We start from the raw sequence: 19,351 nt of genomic DNA, 5'->3' as shown, positions 1-19,351 counted from the left end.
AGGGTGTGGAGTTGAGCACTTAGCTGTTCACATGTCATATGGCAGGGATACAATTAGACACTACCGAAGTAAATAAAGTTGGAAAAAATGGATGATCCACATCCTCTTTACGACCGTTTGCACACTGGGAACTTCACTGCCTCAGCTCCAGTGCAGGAGCACAAATTTGGGGCAGATGAGGCTCACCGGGCCAAATGCTCCCCCACTGGGGTGCAGGAAGAGGTGGGGCAACCTGCCCCAACTAAAACTCCAGCCTGCAGCCCGGCATGAAACCTCCAGTGCGTAAATGGTCTACACGAGCAATGGGGCATCTAATTTTGCTCCACCCAGGTCACTTCAATCTATTTATCTATAAAAATGCCAGTTCTCAACATTATCCACACACTAGATTAATGGATGATAGTTCAAGCAATTGCTACTAACCATGGCGACAAATGAGAACCTCCACACTCATGTGTACTAAAGCTCTGGATGCCAGTGCTAAAAGGCAATATCAGGAGAAAGCTTTGACTTTTGTGTCCTGTTTGTTTTGCCCTCCAGAGAAACTGGTTGGTCACTATGATGCTAGACTAGATGGACCACTGGTCCCATTTGATTGGGATCTTCTCACGTTCTTCTTATCTCTCATACTTCTTATCTCTCACTCCCTCTATTCTGTTTCAATCCACCAAAATAAAGGAACAACAACCAAGGCAGAACTATGCCGAGAAAGACAGATGGCCCTCAGTAACTCCTACTGAGTCCTACAAGACAATTCCAAATGGGATGCAGGTCATAGTGCTGGATGGGGTAAGAAATGTGGGTAGGGAAGATTGGACATCTTCATGCCCTCCTTTTGACCTGTCCTCACTAGATAACATGGTAATATTTGTTTACAGACAGAGAAACCATATTGACTTAGAATTACGAACATTGTAAAATGGATTTTGAAGAATCTCTGTTTCAGATGTGTCTCTGCTTTTTCTTCAAGCACGTTAAAGCAAGTAAGGTTAGTCTGTACACCAATTTTAAGTACAATTTTGTACCAATTAAAAATGATGCCATGAAAATATTCTTTTGAAAGAAGAGGAATATTTAATTGGGACACCATGGAAAGAACACCTTCATTTTTGCCATTCCAAAAGCAAGGTTACTAGTAAATTTATTTTGAAAGGTAAAAACCTTAAGTAGCTCTCATCATAAAAACTGGGCGTATTCCTTTCAGAAATTTGAACATGCAGATAGGGAGACTGAATTTTCATGACTCCTTCTTACCTTTAATAGGACTTCTGCCCTTGGCAGCTTCCTCTTTGGGTGTTCCTTTGGGCTCTGACACAAAACAATGAATTATTAACAGAAATGTCTATAATAACATTTTTTTTCATTCATTTATTCAGTTTGTTTGGACCCCAACTTTCTTCTGAAACGGCTTACATCAGTCTATAAAACAAACTCTTCTTCTAAAGCTGCAATCGAGCGATATCTAAACTTGAGGCATCTTGGGATTCAAGATCACTTTTCTCTTTCATCTAACGACTTTTCATGCTCTAATTGATAAAGGATGCTGATTTGGTCAGGGATCTCATGTTCTGCTCAATATGAAAGTAAAATACTGGGTGATATGTTCTATAAAAAGGCCAACATTCTCATAACTTGTGTATGTGATTTAACATGAAGAGATGTGCTCCATAGAAAGCACTTAGCAAGCCTCCCTATTAAAAAGCCGTGCCCTCGAAGTCAGCTTCTTCCCTTGGGAATCCAGCAGCAAATGCATCTATGCATGCAAATAGGGCCCTCAGGCCCCTGTTTGGAGTGGGGAATCATCTGCAGCTGACCTCTTGTTGCCTGCTGATGTGCTGACATCTCTTCCAGGGGAAATGTGGAAGTGATGGTAGATAACTCGAAGAATCACTGGAAACTCTATGATTTTACCATGCTCCTACCCCCAACCCTGCTGGTTGCTAGGCTTGGCAACCCTACTTGATGCAAATTAGATGTATTAGAGCAGGGGTAGTCAACCTGTGGTCCTCCAGATGTTCGTGGACTACAATTCCCATGAGCCCCTGGGGCTCATGGGAATTGTAGTCCATGAACATCTGGAGGACCACAGGTTGACTACCACTGTATTAGAGTACAAATGCATCAATACCTGCTTTCTTCCCAACCACTGGTGTTGTCAAAGGAACAGCTTCAGGAGTTGGCTCCACTGGAGTGGGTCTAGGAGACTTCAGAGCTGTGAAAAGAATTAAAATGGGATTTTAAAAAACCCCTTTAAATCTATTATTTATTTATTTATTTATTTATTTATTTATTTATTTATTGCCCACCACTCTTGGCACGCCAGATCATGGTGCGTTATATAAAACATTCAATACAGTAAAAACAATCCCCAATAAAGCTCCCATTAAAACCCCATAAAATTACAAATATACAAAACTGCATGGCGGAATGATAATGGTCCATCTTAACAACCTCACTAACAACTGGGGTGGCTAAGGAAGGGGGTGTGACAACCACCCATGCCAATGGATGGACCGGTGCGGGAGCGTATCTTCCAGGGGGGAGCCCCATCCCCTCTTCTACCAGCACTGGCCTCATCCATAGACCTGGCAGATGACCTCCATCTTGCAGAAGAGCTCCGTTTTCATTTTATAAATGAAACTAGTGTATGAATGGCTTTTTAACATTTATTTTAATCATAAAGTAGTTAGGCACTCATTAGCTGTGTCTATAGTCATACAGATTGGTTAGGATCCACTGGAACATTTCCACAGGCAGAAGAAATTGCACTCACAGATTGTGAATTCCTAACCTTTCCCCTCCTAATGTTGCCCAAAATAACCCTTGAACGGCTTCTTCAGGGGGGGGGGGTGTCCCCTCAAGTAGCTACATTGTGAAGGGGGGCTTCCGGGATGGTTGTAGTAGGACTAGAGGAAGTGACATGCCATGAGTGGAAATCCTTCCCATCTTGGTCTATCTCTTTAGGACCAATCTTAGAGTGTGTGGGAATATGCCAAATAGCTGATTAAAATTCCTTACCTACTGCAGGCTTTGGTTCAGGAATGGTAGCTGGTTTAGCTTCTGGAACTTTAAACACAGCAAGAATAAATAGGTTAATAAAACAGTGATAATAGACTATGGCATAACTGGAGTAGAAGTATCAAAATGACCAAAATGACCGTGTGGGTTCAGGAAGAAGTGGGGCAACCTGCCATGACTGAAACGCCAGCCTGCACCTCCAGTGCATAAATGGTCTATGTCAGAACAACAGACATCACAGCATCAACAAAGATGATGCTCCTACTGTAACCCCCTTTGTTGCATCATGCACAAAAAAACATTAATGACATCAGGGCAAACCACCCAGCTTGAAAGATAAACACAGAATAAGAAGAGCTTGAGGATGATGATGAAAAGATGAGGAAGTATGGAAGAATTAGAGGTTAGATAGAAGAATGCCAAGATGATAGTGTTTATAACTAGCCAATCGAAAAGATTAGTGGAGCGCACAGACCCATCTTTTCAGATAAAGGCTGTTTAAGTTCTAGGCCCAAAGATAATAGCAGAGCAGGTTTGTACCTTTTGGTGGTTCTGGTATGGGCTTTTCCTCCTTCTTCTTTACCACTGGAACCTCAACTTTCTTCTTTGGAATCTCCGGCACTTTAAAAAGATTAGTTTTTACTTCGATAGGTAGATTTAAAAACCTTGATTTTCTCAAGACATTTGTAGACTATATACGACAATATACACAGCTAGCAAATATTTACAGCAAATATTTTAAATATTTGCAAAGATCTATATTGACAAGATGGGACAATTACCATACAGCTATTTCAGCATACAGGGCAAGACTGAAGAGGACAATGAGGCACAGAATTGAATAATTCTTTAAAAATCTTCTGCAAGCCTTTTTTCAAAGGAACGTTCCGAGTGTATGAAAGGGGGAAGGGAGATATGAAGAAGTTAAATTTAAGACATGTCCCAAAGATTTCAGGTATTCATGTTTGGGAACACTCTTAGCATAATATTGGCTTATTCTGATATTATACTGTGTAAGTTACCATGCAGCCACTTCAGCACACAGGGAGAGACTGAAGAGGATAATGATGCACAGAACAGAATTTTTAAAAAATCTAACTTTCTTCAAGCCTTCTTCCACATGAACGTTCAGATACAAAGAGTGTATGAAAGGGGGAAGGGAGATATGAAGAAGTTAAATTTAAGATGTATCCCAAAGATTTCAAATATTCATGTCCGGGAACACTTTTAGGATAACACTGGGTTATTCTGATGTTATAACATGTTGCAGATACTGAAAAATGGGGGTCCCTGTTTGCTTAAAGTTACAGGAAATCAATTTTGACTTGTACCTTCAGGTTTCTTAATTTTTTCAAGTGGCTTAGGTTCAACTTTAGGTTCTTTCACTTTCTCTGGCTTAGGTTCTTCTTCCTCTGGTTTCTTAACCGCTCTTGTGACTTTAAAAGATAAAGAATTTCATTTCAAAAACAATGATGTTGATGAAGAAGAACATTAACAAGAACTGGCAATTGAAATTAAATGGGCCAAGATAAGAAACAAGAAGTATTATGCATAACATAAATGCATAACAATTTTATCTGAAGAAATATGAATACATACAAAAGCTTTTGCCCAGAATTAAACACTGTTGGTCTTAAAAGTGCCAAATTTTGTTATGTTGCTTCAGACCAACAGGGCTACCCCCTGAAACAATTTTATAGTTATGACTGTACAGTTGCACACTAGTTCTATACTTGTGATTACTTTAATCTCCAGACTTTGTATTTGGAGAACAACTTCCATCATAATTTTGGACCAATATACTGATGATCAGTGTGGTCTTATAACCTACAATGCAGTTCCAGTAAAAACATACCTTTTTGGACATAGTTAAAACATTGCTTGGTATGGTGTCAGTGCTACTGAGTTTTTAAATCTATGAAATAGCTTGGCATTCAGAACATGCTAATGTTTGGGAGTTGCTGAACTTGTCAGTAATTTTAGCAGAATGAGAGTTACTCTTTTTTTTTAAACAGCAGAAGAACCTTTCTTTCTTTCTTTCTTTCTTTCTTTCTTTCTTTCTTTCTTTCTTTCTTTCTTTCTTTCTTTCTTTCTTTCTTTCTTTCTTATATATCTATCTATCTATCTATCTATCTATCTATCTATCTATCTATCTATCTATCTATCTATCTATCTATCTATCTATCTATCTATCTATCTATCTATCTATCTATCTATCAGATTTATAGACCGCTGCTGTGAATCAATATGATAATATAGTTTTAGAGATAGCATAAATCCTAAGATAATTTGGTCCTTGATTCCTACGAATGTTAAAATAACAACATGGCCTAAGCAATATACCTTTTTTCAGAGCAATTTCTTCTTTAGGTGGAGGAGCGACAGGTTCAGGAAGTTGTTTCCGTGGTTTCAGCCCAGGTGCTTAAAACAACAATGTAAGAATAAGGCCACAATAATAACGGCCACACAGCCAGTATATAGCAACATAAACACACACACACACACAACCAGTATACAGGCACTAGGTATCTGATATACAAAATAGTACCAAGGACTAACAATTAGAAGATAGTTAAAAAACAGTCAATTATGAGAAATTCCTTTTGGGAGTTTCTGTTTTTCGGTTAGTCTGTTTCTGTTCCGATGGTTCACAAGATATGGAAAAAGCAGCAATTCTCATTGTTTATGGGCACATCTTTCTCAATTATCAGTTATTATTGCACGGTTATTCAAATGTTTTATAAGACTGTTCCATGTATTGTTCTTATGTTATTATGTAAACCGCCCTGAGCCCCCGGGGAGGGTGGTATATAAATATAATAAATAAATAAAATGGACAAGGGCAAAACTGTATATGTATCCCCCCCCACCCGTGGTAAGGTAAGAAGATTACATCTTTAAAATGAGAGGCAATGTTAGGTTATACATTTTGGAAAGTATAAAAATGATGCAGACCAGTGATCCAGCTACCATCGACCACCAGCAGAAAAGAAGGAAGTGTTTTAATTCTCGTTTATCGTTATGCAATTCTAAACATTACTGTTACCACAAAATGCAATGCTTTTGACACCTGCTCCTTTACAGAATTCAATTATAATCCAGCTAGTCTGAAAACTCATTTCAAGCACCCAACAGGTTTCTGGACAGCGGCCTAAGATGGCCAACAACTCTGTCTTCATGAAATGGATTACATAGCTTTTGTTTTTGTGCTTCAAAGCCAACGTGTTCTCACATGGTCATTTGCTGGGTTAAATCCAAAAGCTGCCTTCAGTCATACCTAAAATAACTCTCTGGATTGTGAATACTGAATGTCATTTTAAATTAGTATAAAATTAATATTTTTGAAACCGTTGCATTGTTTTAACAATTATACTGTTCTTTTAGATGAAAATCCACAAATCAACTGAACAAAGCATCGATGAATGGTCTCATTAGATTAACCGCTGGTGAGTAGGAACATTAGATGAAAACAATTCAAACAACACTCAGTTAGACTTACGTTACTATATTAACCATCAGCCTTTCCATGAAAAGTATTATGTGTAAATTAGTTATGGAATGGGAGCTTTAAGTAAAGCTGTTAATACTGCTTTGGGTTGCTTCGGATACCTTTAAGCTGAACCTTCTCCTCCTTAACCTCCTCTTTTGGTGGTATAGGTACACGGGGTTTGGGTTTCTCAGGTATCTTCTTTTCTGGTACTGGCTCTTTAAATGGTAGATTCAGTGTCAACGTCATTACTAGAATCTCATAGGAAAATGTCTACTTTCCCAAAGAAATAAAATCGCTTCTACAGATGTCATTAGTAAAACTAATGCAATCTCCTGCGGAGTTAGTCTATATCAAGCCTCGACAGACTAAAATACTCTAGATAGGATTGCACTGCCATTTCTTGTCAGTGGTCTGGATCCAATGAAGCATTTTGACAGAACAATTTCTGCCTGCAGAACACAACTTTCTTTCCTCCCCCTCCTGCTGAAGCCTAAGATATCTCCTGATTTTTTTTTGGGGGGGGGGTTAGAGCTGCAGTGGAAGGGGATAGAAGCCCCCCCTCCTCCTGTGGAAATCCTGGTCCAGACCCATGCCAGTAATTCACATGAGAATATCTAACATTCCAAAATCCAGCCCCTAACACTAAATAGTCATTGGTAAATCTCCAAGTAACTTTCACAGAAAAAGTCCTCTAAAGAAAGCATTTTCACGACCAAAATATGACCAACACGATGGATATTATGACCAACACGATGGATATTATGATGGACATAATGGACATAAATGGTCACCAAAACAAACACACACACACACACACACAAACAAACAAAATCAAAATTTACATTAACTTTCAACAAATACACATAACTTGAATACAGAAGAATGAACATAACATAAAAGAGAAGGGACTGCTATATTCTAATTGTGGAAAAATACCTTCAGTGGGAATGATCTCTTCTTTTTCTGGAGTAGGAACAGCTACTGGTTCTTCAGGTTCAATGATCTCTGTGACTTCTGGCTCTTTAAAGAATATTGATAACTGGTATAAGATTGCCATTGGCAAGACAGGATGGCAAGAAGAATTTTCTAGACAGTTTGGAGACTTCTAACATACACAACCACAACCACGGACAGACAGAACAATGGCATTGGGCAAATTTGGTGCCAGACAGGCACTGGGGCAGGATGCAAGGATGAGCAACACACACATCTGGCCCCCAAGGAAGACTGACGTTTATGTAACTGCTAGGAGGTCTCCATAACCAAGATTCAAAAAACAAACAAATGTGTCTGAAATTTTGACCGTGATCTGTTGTCTGCATTTCTGAAGGTAAATTTTAATAATAATAATAATAATAATAATAATAATAATAATAATAATAATAATAATAATAATAATAATAATAATTATTATTATTATTATTATTAGGATTTATTACTCACCAATCTCGGCAAAGCCGGCTCGTGGTGATAAAATAAGTAAAATAGTCCCCTAAAAGCTGCGCTAAAATATAACAATTCACAACAAAATCTACAGGAAAAAAACATGGCGGCAGACCAACCCCCCGACCTACCCCCGCTGGGAAACTAGGGGGACTGCTGGTCACAATTGTTGAATTATGGAGGAAACCTCCTTCTTTACCCCTCTTTTGCCCTCCCTTGGGGGGCCCACAGATCTTTTCTTCACCCTGGCCTCAACCGTAAACCTGATAGAAGAGCTCCGTTTTACAGGCCCTGCGAAAAGCAGAAAACTCCTGCAGGGCCCGCAGCTCTGATCTTTTGATCTTAAGAATAGTATCTAAATTTACCAAAGCAGAAACTTGATATAGTTGAATGTTTTAATGTCCAAAATATCCAAGGTCGTAACAAACCTAGGGTTGTTTACAGCTAAAGGTAAAGGTATCCCCTGTGCAAGCACCAGGTCATGTCTGACCCTTGGAGTGACGCCCTCTAGCATTTTCATGGCAGACTCAATACAGGGTGGTTTGCCAGTGCCTTCCCCAGTCATTACCATTTACCTTCCAGCAAGCTGGGTACTCATTTTACCAACCTCGGAAGGATGGAAGGCTGAGTCGGCCTGGAGCCAGCTGCTGGGATTAAACTCCCAGCCTCATGGTCAGAGCTTCAGACTGCATGTCTGCTGCCTTACCACTCTGCGCCACAAGAGGTTCTTTTGTTTACAGCTACTGCTAGGTAAATATAACACATATTTTGGTTGTCTGCTGATTATGAAAGCTAGGTTTGAGTCTAGTCGTACCTTAAAGATCAAGATTTTGGGGGTATTAACTTTTAAGAGTCAAAGCTTCCTTCATCAGGTATTGAACAAAGGGAACTATGATCCTGAATGTCTTGTTGATCAAATGATCTTTAAAGTGCTACTGGACTTGAATCTAGTCTTTCTATTGCAGACCAACATGGAGATCCTCTAAAGCTGATTATGACAAAATACGTCATACTTCTGAAGACAGCACAAAGTATACTGTTGCTGCCATGTTGTACACATAAAAGGTAAAGGTAAAGGTATCCCCTGTGCAAGCACCGAGTCATGTCTGACCCTTGGGGTGACGCCCTCTAGCGTTTTCTTGGCAGACTCAATACGGGGTGGTTTGCCAGTGCCTTCCCCAGTCATGACCATTTACCCCCCAGCAAGCTGGGTACTCATTTTACCGACCTCGGAAGGATGGAAGGCTGAGTCAACCTTGAGCCGGCTGCTGGGATTGAACTCCCAGCCTCATGGGCAAAGCTGTCAGACAGCTGCCTTACCACTCTGCGCCACAAGAGGCTCTTGTACACATAGGACCACATAAAACAACAGACCAAACTATGTACACAATACAGGCTGGAGAAGCATAAATTTTTGTGTGGATCTGTACCTTTAGCCGGTAACGGTTCTGGTTTTTTAGGTACAGCAAGAGGTACCTTTTCTTCTGGCACCGCTTTCTTAGGCACTTCAGGCACTTTAAAAGAGTTATTTTCTTGTTTTACTTTCATGGATATATTAATTGGATGCTTAAACATGTAAACAGAGATCCAAATATATTCATATGCTTGTGAAGCTATGAACACATCTCTTTCTCTCCCCCAACCTCTACCCTTAGCCCATCACAGAGATGTCTTTAGGATACAAAAGTATACGTATTCAGTATGGTTAACATCTCCAACAACAGAGTTAAGTTAGGGAACCTACATTTGTAAAAGTTTTGTTAATAAAATTGGGGATTGTTATTCCCTCCATGGGTGATTTCTTGGTGACTAAGTACCTTTGGTAGCTGGAGGTTCTGGTTTTTTAGGCGGTACAACAACTGGCTTTTTCTTCTCTGGAACGATTTTCTTGGGCTCCTCGGGCACTTTAAAGATAACATTTCTTTTTTAACTTTGGGGATTGTTGAAGTCAATGATACCAAACATTAAGAAGAGTTGTAGATCATTCAAGACATAGAAGAAGAAAGACTAAAAGCTACAGACATACATATGTCTATACATTCAGACATGACATGCAATACACGTTTCAGATCAAACGTACTTTAAGGATTCCAGTCCAGACAGAACAGACAATACAAAACAAAGTATTTCAAGAAACATATAAGAAGAATAAAGATTTTTTCCCCCTTCATATTAGTGTTGACATGTACCTTTAGGTGGTGGAGGTTTGAGTTTTTTAGGCACAGGAACAGATACTTTCTTTTCGGGGACCACTTTCTTCGGCACTTCAGGTACTTTAAAGATATTAGTTGATTTGTAAAAAGACAGGAAGAGCCATAAGACCACATGCATAACAGACATTAACTCATACAATTTCAAGAATATCACTTTCCCTGATACTGTTTCCCTACTGGGTTCAAGCTTATGACTTACAACCAGGCAGGTAATTAATTATTGGTCTATTGATGACCCTACGATTATTTGCAAATTAATTTGCCAAATCAGAATGTCATTCTTTTTCAGAATCTTTCACACAGGCGCACACACACACACACACACACACAACAAATGTTTACATACAGTTTGGCTTTTACCTACAAGATAAATATTTGAATTGCTCAACACATAGTTGGCAAAACAACGCTTGCCAAAAGACGACAACATTTTTTTTTGTTGCGGAATTACGCCATGTACCTTTAGTGGGTAGTGGCTTTTTAGGCACAGGTGCTGGTTCTGGTTCTTCGGGAAGTTCAACAGCTTCTGGCTCTCGCTCCTCAGGAAGGGTAACTTCTAGTTCAGCTTCTTCTGGAGGAGCCTCGACCTCTGGCTCAGGTTCCTCATGTGCCAAAAGGATTTCTTGTTCCCTCAGGTCAACCTCGTGAGGCTCAACCATGACATCTGTTACTTCAAAGACGGAAGCCTGCTTGGGCTCCTCAAGTGCAGCGATGACCTCCGTTTTATCAGAAACAGTTACCCGTTTTTGTTCTCCTAAGGCAAAAACGGTTTGTACTTCCAGTTCTTCACGTTGCCTGGCACCTTTCACCGGCAAGCGCTCTGGTTTTTTTGACACGGGTTCTGGTTTCTTAGGTAGTGCGACAGGCTCTGGTTTTTTAGCTACAGGAGGCGCTTTGGGCTTTTTAGGCACAACCGCAGGCTCTGGTTTTTTGGCCACAGCTACAGGCTCAACCTTTGGAGGTGCAGCGGCAGGTTTTGTTTTCTTAGGCACAGCCGCAGGCTTAAGTTCCTCTGGTTCCTCAAGAATAGTAAAAGGTTCAGGTTCTTCAGCAGGCTCCGGTTCTTCAAGAACATCTTCCTGAAACTCATAGCTGATTTCACCCATTTCAAAAAATGAAGCACTCTCAGCTTCTTCAAAGGCCGCTATTACCTCAGTTTCTTCAAAAACAGAAACACGGGTATGTTCCTCAACTGCAAGAATGGTTTCTTTTTCACGATGCCAGGCACCTTTAGCTGGCAAACGTTCTGTTTTTTTAGGTTCTTCTATTTTTTTAGGTGCAGGTGCTGGTTTTTTGGGGGCCCCTGTGGGTTCTGCTTTCTTCGGCACTTCCGCGGGTTTTGTTTTTTTAGGCGTGACTTTAGGCTTGGGCTCTTCAGGAACAGCAGTGACTTCTAGCTCTTCCGGAACAGCTTCAGGTTCTTCGGGCTCAGGTGTGACTTCTCCTTCTTCAAGAAGATAAACGGGCTCTGGCTCTTCAATCCTGGGAACTGGCTCCGTCTCTTCAGGCACGGTGAAAGTTTCTACATCTTCAGGTGCTGCAAGACGTATTTTTTGCACTGGCACAGGTTTCTGAGGTACTTGGGGTGCGTAAAAGATATTAGTTTTATTTTAAGAGTTGTAAAGATATTTGGCTTTCATGAAGAAGAAGAAAGAGAGTAAAACACAAAGGACAGGAGTAACAAAACCAGCAATTATACATTCCTTACATTAAATGGCACAGGATTTGGTGAAGTTACATTAAACTTAGACTACTGACCATAATGAACCCACACAATATTGTTTACAAAAGGAGCATCTAACAACAGGACACAAACTGGACAAGAAGTGTTCAGACATACTTTATAAACGAGTGGAAACATTTTTATGATTACATTGATGCTGAGATGTACCTTGAACAGGAGGAGGTTCTGGTTTTTTAGGGACAACTCGTGGTTCAGGCTTTTTAAGAACAGGAGTTGGTTCTTTCTCTTCAACGACAGTCTTTTTCGGCTCCTCGGGCACTTTAAAGATATTATTTTATTTTTACAGTTTTGAATTAAAAGAGCAATGTATCACAAAAGACAGGACGATCAAATTTTAAGCGATAACAACTGACAATACATGCTTCCGTTTTTAAAATACCTAAAACTACAGTTTACTTCATTTGGGGTAATATCACTTGGACAGAGCTGTCAGATAACAAAAAAGCATACTCAAAACAATATATCTGACATATTCCCCAGTGTATAGCCAAAAGATGCTAAATGAACAAGAGAATAAGAAAAAGACTAGTTCTTCTTTCATGATTTTGTCAAAGATAATATATACCTTTTGGTGTTGGAGGTTCTCTCTTTTTAAGGGCTGGGACTTTCTCTTCTGGCACAGGCTTCTTGGGTACCTCAGGCACTTTAAAGATATTAGTTTATTCTAGTATTACTAATGCCACTGAGATATATAAAATATTCAAACAAACGTTGAAACAAAACATGAAGGTAGCAGAAGAAGAGTTGGCTTCTATAGCCCTTACAATCACCTTCCCTTCCTCTCCCCAATACAGATATTCTGTGAGGTAGATGCAGCTGAGAGAGCCCTGAGAGAACTGTGACTGGCCCATGGTCACCCAGCAGGCTCCATGTGGAGGAGTGGGGAATCAAGCCTGGTTCTCCAGATTCGAATCCGCCACTTAACCACGACACCACACTGGCCCTCAGGTAGAAATATTATTGGCTTCATTTTGCTATAGTTTTATCTCAGCAGCCTACTTGACTTCATTAAAACAACCATTAACCCAACATACAAACAAAAACATCAAGATCAAAGTTATTCTAGGAAATTTCTGTTTTTTTAAAAAATAATTTCTGTGTCAGAGACTCCTGTACATCATTTCCCCATAAATAACAAATCTTTCCCAATAGAACTTGTTATAAGGATTATGACAGATTTTGCCTATTATTTAGTGATTTAGGAAACAGAATCTCATGCAAGATTTTATTTATATTTGTATTTATTTATATTAGTGTTTATGGGCCAGCCTTATTGCACCAGGCATCTTTTTAGTGACTTGTTGCTATGCTACCCATTCAGGGATATCTAGTTAGGCATCTATGATTCTGACTACAAGATTCAGCTTCTTTCCATATTTATCAAGTATCTTTCATGGTAGGCAGTCATCTCAAATCGTTCTTCCATCTATCCTTCATTCACAAAGCCTGATGAAAATTATCTGAATGCTATAACCCCTAAATAAATGTTTAAAGGGGTGTTAACTTTAACACCTAGTCACTTTAAGAGTGATGGGAAAGAAGAAGAAGAGTTGGTTCTTATATGCCGCTTTTCCCTACCCGAAGGAGGCTCAAAGCGGCTTACAGTCGCCTTCCCTTTCCTTTCCCCACAACAGACGCCCTGTGGGGTAGGTGAGGCTGAGAGAGCCCTGATATCACTGCCCAGTCAGAACAGTTTTATCAGTGCCGTGGCGCGCCCAAGGTCACCCAGCTGGCTGCATGTGGGGGAGCGCAGAATCGAACCTGGCTTGCCAGATTAGAAGTCCGCACTCCTAACCACTACACCAAACTGGCTTTCATGCCCTTTAAAAATCTCTTGGTCCTGATGCCTACTTGGTCCCTTGCCTAATGGGGGCCGTTGAGCACGTGGTAGGCTATTTGGTGTGTCACAGATTGGGCATCCCTGTCTTAGTCAGGGATCTTCCAATGTGACCACAAAGACTAAAATGATATCTTTGTATATCCTTGGGCCCAACATTCATACTGTGGCCATGATCCAGCCGACCTTTATGGAAGAGATTTAATTCTATGCTGAAATTCCCCATGCTTGAATTTAACTGACGTGGAACTTAAAAAGAGTTTAACGTGTCTTGAGTTGAGCCCGTAAAAATATTATTGCTATATCTCATTAACTAATAATGCATTGAAATATCAGGCATTAAGTTTGTGAGAACAAGGTAGAAGAGGGAGTTTTGGGTCATTAAAACTGATGGGAGTTTTACCACTGATTGCTCTGTATGCCCCACTGCACCCACAAATGTTGAACTGTTCATTATTTTAGCACTGACAAATACCTTTAGGAGGGGTAGGTTCTGGTTTCTTAGGTACTTTCTCTTCTGGGACAATTTTCTTGGGCACTTCAGGCACTTAAAAGATATTGATTGGTTTTGAGTTTGTGAACATTGAAGATAATACAAGATTGGAAAACAACAGCAGACAAAACATGAACACAACACCAAGGATAACATGCCAATATTCTCTTTTTTTAACATTATCTGTAACCAGCACACAGACATTTTGTTGTCTTGGTCCACATCCTGACTTTCCCATTGTCACGTATCCCTTCTCTATATTTTTCATGTAAAAATCTCTATATTTCTTAATTTCTTAATCCCTACACATCAATTTATACTTTCAGGAATAATTGTCTGATGTTCATGGAGTGGAAATATTGACCTAATTCATACTCATCAGAGTTTTCTATTAAAATATTAGTTTAAAATGTTCAGCAAATATAATTTGCCTCCATGTGTTGATTGCTTAATAGATTTCAGGCTGCAGTGGATGGATTTAAGTGATTGGACACTGAGGTCTGGTGATTGACCTAGGAGCTGCGTATTGCATAGTTGCTGAAACTATGGGCCCAATAAAGAAACTTAAAGGGCATAGTTGACCACCGGGAACCCCATGTGCAAGAGACCTTCATAAATGACTATTTTTAAAAGATAGGCTGAAAGTATCCTGAAGATCTCAAAGTTCAGAACATTTTGTGCTTAATAGAGGAAAACAAATCAGGACAAAAGATAGCTGGTTCATCAGAATCAGGAAAGATCCTTCCATGTGACATGTACCTTTAGTGGGTGGTGCTTCCGGTTCAGCAGGCTTCTCTGGAACAGCTTTCTTGGGAACTTCAGGCACTTTAAAATACATTGGTCAGTTTTAGTATTTTGAACACAAAATGGAGAGGAAAAACATCAAGAAATACAATACAGACATAAAAATGTTTATACAGGAAAATCAACTGATGCTACTTAGGAAGAAATGACCCATTCACAGGGTAGGGGACTACAATAGTACATAGACATATCAGTATGGAAAGAATTTGAAAGAATTAAATACGGAAGATAAGATAGATGATTCCAAGTATAGGAACATATACCTTTAGGTGCTGGAGGTTCAGGCTTTTTAATCACAGGTACTTTTTCTTCTGGAGTAATTTTCTTTACCTCGGGAACTTCAAAGAGAGTACATTGTTTTAAATTTAAGGTTTCGGAGATGTATGTCAAGCAAAACAAGAATAAAATCAAGAAGAGGAAAAACAAACAGGCTAATATGTACGTGAATCACCAAGTATGCTCTCTCTTTCTGCTACGTACACAGAACATACATTATGTATGAGTACAAGAGATGATTTTCCACCAAAGAATTCATCAAAATGTTTAGGATAATGGACCTCCTAGGGCTGCATAGGAACATAAGATTCTTATCGCATTAAAGATATGAATTTTCTGCATTTCCCACCTCTATTTGTATGCCCCAGCACTGATCACGGTACCTCGGCATTCTAAGTCCAAGTGGCCCTTTCTTTGTAACTACCTTCCCACATTCTGACCATTCTGCACACACTAGATAATGTGCTTTCAATGCACTTTTGAAGTAGATTTTCCTGTTCTGCACAGAAAAATCCAGCTGCAAAAGCACACTGAAAGTGCATTATCCAGTGTGTGCAGAATGGGCTCTGGATAATAAGGGCTGTTGGATCTTCATATCTATTTATATCTAACAAAGTGAACTTTGACTTACAAAAAGCTAATACCCCGGAAACCTTTATTGATCTTTAAGATATTACTGGACTCAAAATTTTGTTCTACTATAGGCTAACACAGCTAAACATTTAACACGACAAATGGTCAACGCAGCTGTTTCCGAAGGAGAAGAAATTGTTAAATATGCATTCATAAAGATCCAGTTATGTGAAAACGAATTCACGTTGGCTTGTACGCAACCACACAGAAACACAGAAGACACACAGAGTAATGCCACATTCCTTTCCATCCCTGCAGATCCTTTTGGCTTCCAGAAAAACAATTCCTAGGGTACTAACTGGTGGTCACATGGGGCTGCAAGAACAGAGAGGAACATGGGAAATTTTCGTGTTCCATGCATGGGGACTTAGATGTGTAGGGTTGTGAGTGTCTGGAATAATGCAGGAGGTTGGACTAGATGACCCAGGAGGTCCCTTCCACCTCTATGATTCTATGATTCTATGACAGAACTATTACAAAACAACACAATAAATCTTATATGTTTTTCTCAGTTATGGTAAGTACCTTTAGGAGGAGGTGGCGCGGGTTTCGGAGGCTCAGGAACCTTTTCTACTTCTTCAGGGACCACTTTCTTGGTCACGGGAACTTTAAAGACAGAGCTTTCTTTTAACAACGCACTTATCAAGAATATTTATAAAATACAGAAAACACACAGAACTCATACAACACAGGCACAAAACAAGTCCTTCTCTCGATTCATTTATCTTTCTGTAGCAAACCAGAAAAAGGAGGACACAGTTTGAGCATAAGTGGGGAAGTTTCTCCCTCTTCTTTTATACACCATGCAATAAAAACACAGAGACACAAATCTGTTTATCATGGATGCTTTAGGCTGATCCTGCATTGAGCAGGGGGTTGAACCAGATGGCCTGTGTGGCCCCTTCCAACTGTCTGGTTCTATGCACCCCTTTGTCCCTCCTTCAAAACAGAAGTATTAAACATCAGTATTCAAAGTGCAAAGCAAACTATTTCATTATATTTTCAGCAACAATGCCTTTGCTCTTGTGGTCTTAATCAGGTGGACGATATTGTGCACTATGCTCTACATTGCTCCTTCTATGTGCCCATTCACAATAAACTGCTGAATATTTTTTTTTTGTAAATTTTTCCAGCTCAGATGAGGAATGTATTAATTTTTCATTGGCTGATGCTATTTTGTTGGCCACGCATTAATAAATATGAGGAAGAAATTGGTTTCTGCTCCTTCTACAAGAATTTCAGCTAAATTGTAATTCCATGTGGCATTGATTTCTTACCACCTTAGTTTTATTATGTAAAAACGTTTTAACCTTTTTGTTGTGGCACACTGTTATATGGTGGTGCTTATAATCAGAACTGGAACCACACAGACCTGGAAGATACCACAAAAGACCAGCCAGTCCAGCCTCCGACATTATAATTTATTATAATAATAACTTTATTTTTATAGTCTGCCCTTCCCGGTTGGCTCAGGGTGGGGACTTATTCCCGGGGACTTATACGTTGATGTTATGGCATTTGGCTACAACAATGGCCACGCATTTCATAATTCAATAAATACCTTTAGCTGGTGGAACTTCGGGTTTCTTAGGTACTTCTGCTGGAACTTTCTTTTCTGGAACAACTTTCTTTGGCACTTCAGGCACTTAAAAATATTAATATCCTTTTACCATGTGCAGTTTCATAAACAAATACAAAATAATAACAATAACAATACAGCTCATTCGTCAATTATTCAAAGATGCCGTTCTCACAGAGACAAATTCCAGTTCTGAGGACATGCAATACGTTAACCATGATAAACCTTGCTTTTAAAAATATGTAGAACTACCTGTACAACATAGAGCCTTTCTGAGCATGCCTAGGGGGACTTGCTCCCAGTCTAAACCCATTGAAATCAACAGGTTTAGGTGGAAGTAACTCTACACAGGATTGCACTGTTCATTTTTCATAATATCCCGTACCTTTAGCAGGTGGGGGTTCTGGCTTCTTTGGAACTTTTTCTTCTGGGACAGGTTTCTTGGGCACTTCAGGTACTTAAAAAAAATAGTTTATGTTAATGTTCCAAGTATTTAGAAATATCTTAGCATATGTTAACTGGGCAACTGGTCTCGGAGAACCCCCCAAACACTCAAATCAGTGCTGGTTTAGATCAGTGGTCCCCAACCTTTATGAGGCTGGGGACCGGCAGGGCATCGGGCCGTGCCCGTGGGGACAACGCCCGCGCATCGGGCTGTGCCCGCGCATCAGGCCGCACGGGCGTGGCCCAGCCCTGATTCCCTCTCCCCCCCTCCCGCAGTAAGAAGCTTCCCGGGCCGCAAGCTTGCGGCCTGGGAAGTTTTTTACTGCGGGGGGGGGGGGGCGGGGAGAGGGAGCCACGGCCCGGCGCCATGGCCTTTGCGGCCTGGCACCGGGCCGCGGCCCGCAGGTTGGGGACCACTGGTTTAGATATTTTTCGGGCTTATCTGAGCCAAATTGCACACCCCATTAGTTTAAATGGGCCAAATAAGAGAAGCCCGAATTGAGGAGCTCTGGCTGGCTGTTGATATTGCCAACCACATGGTCCTTTTAGCTGAATATGCTGCGGGTTAGGAGACAGGGGACCCCTAGCAAAAGCATGAGGGATGAATATGTGGTCTGCAGTGAGGAGGGGACATCTGTGAAATCACCTCCCCCGTCCTTTGGCAGATATTGTCTTTGCGAGCCCACCTATTTTATGCTTATGGCACTTGGGTCTGAAAGAAATCAAGCATGTATTGCATAATGTAACGAGGAATGAGAAGAGTTGATGGTTGGTTTTTATAAGATGCATGTATGTACCTTTAGCTGGCGGTGCTTCTGGCTTTTTAGGCACAGCAACTTTCTCTTCTGGAACAGGTTTCTTTGGTACTTCAGGCACTATGAAAGGAAGAGTGTTGGTTTTTGGTTTACCCTTTGCCATAAAAGTAAGGGTTCTTTTAAGAAACAAAAGAGAAGGGAAGGACAGCGCAACATATAACCTAACTCAGCTGCTGTCCCAAAGTATGTCATCAAATTTTCATTCATTCATTCATTCATTCATTCATTCATTCATTCATTCATTCATTCATTCATTCATTCATTCAGTCAGTCAGTCAGTCAGTCAGTCAGTCAGTCAGTCAGTCAGTCAGTCAGTCAGTCAGTCAGTCAGTCAGTCAGTCAGTCATATTTTGATTTGTATGCCACCCCTCTCCAGAAGATCTCGGGGTGGCTCACAACAGTAGGGTTAAAAACCTGTTTTACAAATAGGTTATTTAATTTTTTAAAAAATATATTTTTTTAAATGCATTAAAACCAGTTCAAACATCTATCTCCAGAGCCCAGAGCCTGGCAATTAAATGGCAGCCAGGCACAGAATGGAGGATAATGGAGGTTTGACTGG

The 19,351-nt window shown here is 40.2% G+C and overlaps 2 protein-coding genes across 6 annotated transcripts in view; both read right to left on the bottom strand.

The window, feature by feature from the left end:
• Window positions 1-19,351, bottom strand: part of TTN (titin) — a 356,587-nt gene that overhangs the window by 141,344 nt on the left and 195,892 nt on the right. For all 5 annotated transcript variants that reach the window (XM_077319578.1, XM_077319579.1, XM_077319580.1 and 2 more), the window contains 19 exons: window positions 18,772-18,849; window positions 17,916-17,987; window positions 17,513-17,596; window positions 16,477-16,557; window positions 15,306-15,380; window positions 14,998-15,063; window positions 14,221-14,292; window positions 12,474-12,551; window positions 12,056-12,166; window positions 9,769-9,855; window positions 9,382-9,465; window positions 7,445-7,528; window positions 6,628-6,723; window positions 5,362-5,439; window positions 4,350-4,454; window positions 3,559-3,639; window positions 3,019-3,066; window positions 2,129-2,212; window positions 1,255-1,308 (listed from right to left, as the gene is read on the bottom strand). In XM_077319578.1, coding sequence (XP_077175693.1) covers window positions 1,255-1,308; window positions 2,129-2,212; window positions 3,019-3,066; window positions 3,559-3,639; window positions 4,350-4,454; window positions 5,362-5,439; window positions 6,628-6,723; window positions 7,445-7,528; window positions 9,382-9,465; window positions 9,769-9,855; window positions 12,056-12,166; window positions 12,474-12,551; window positions 14,221-14,292; window positions 14,998-15,063; window positions 15,306-15,380; window positions 16,477-16,557; window positions 17,513-17,596; window positions 17,916-17,987; window positions 18,772-18,849 — 1,518 coding nt within the window. The remainder of the gene's footprint in view (window positions 1-1,254; window positions 1,309-2,128; window positions 2,213-3,018; window positions 3,067-3,558; window positions 3,640-4,349; window positions 4,455-5,361; window positions 5,440-6,627; window positions 6,724-7,444; window positions 7,529-9,381; window positions 9,466-9,768; window positions 9,856-12,055; window positions 12,167-12,473; window positions 12,552-14,220; window positions 14,293-14,997; window positions 15,064-15,305; window positions 15,381-16,476; window positions 16,558-17,512; window positions 17,597-17,915; window positions 17,988-18,771; window positions 18,850-19,351) is intronic.
• On the bottom strand, window positions 10,307-12,001 carry LOC143829158 (uncharacterized). Its single transcript, XM_077319584.1, has one exon. It carries the CDS (start codon window positions 11,268-11,270, stop codon window positions 10,521-10,523), a length of 750 nt encoding a protein of 249 aa, XP_077175699.1. The 5' UTR covers window positions 11,271-12,001; the 3' UTR covers window positions 10,307-10,520.

The sequence above is a fragment of the Paroedura picta genome, chromosome 2 (genome assembly GCF_049243985.1).
Source record: "Paroedura picta isolate Pp20150507F chromosome 2, Ppicta_v3.0, whole genome shotgun sequence".
Classification (NCBI taxonomy): domain Eukaryota; kingdom Metazoa; phylum Chordata; class Lepidosauria; order Squamata; family Gekkonidae; genus Paroedura; species Paroedura picta.
The sequence above is the reverse complement of the archived record's forward strand: the minus strand, read 5'-3'. Positions and strand labels throughout refer to the sequence as shown.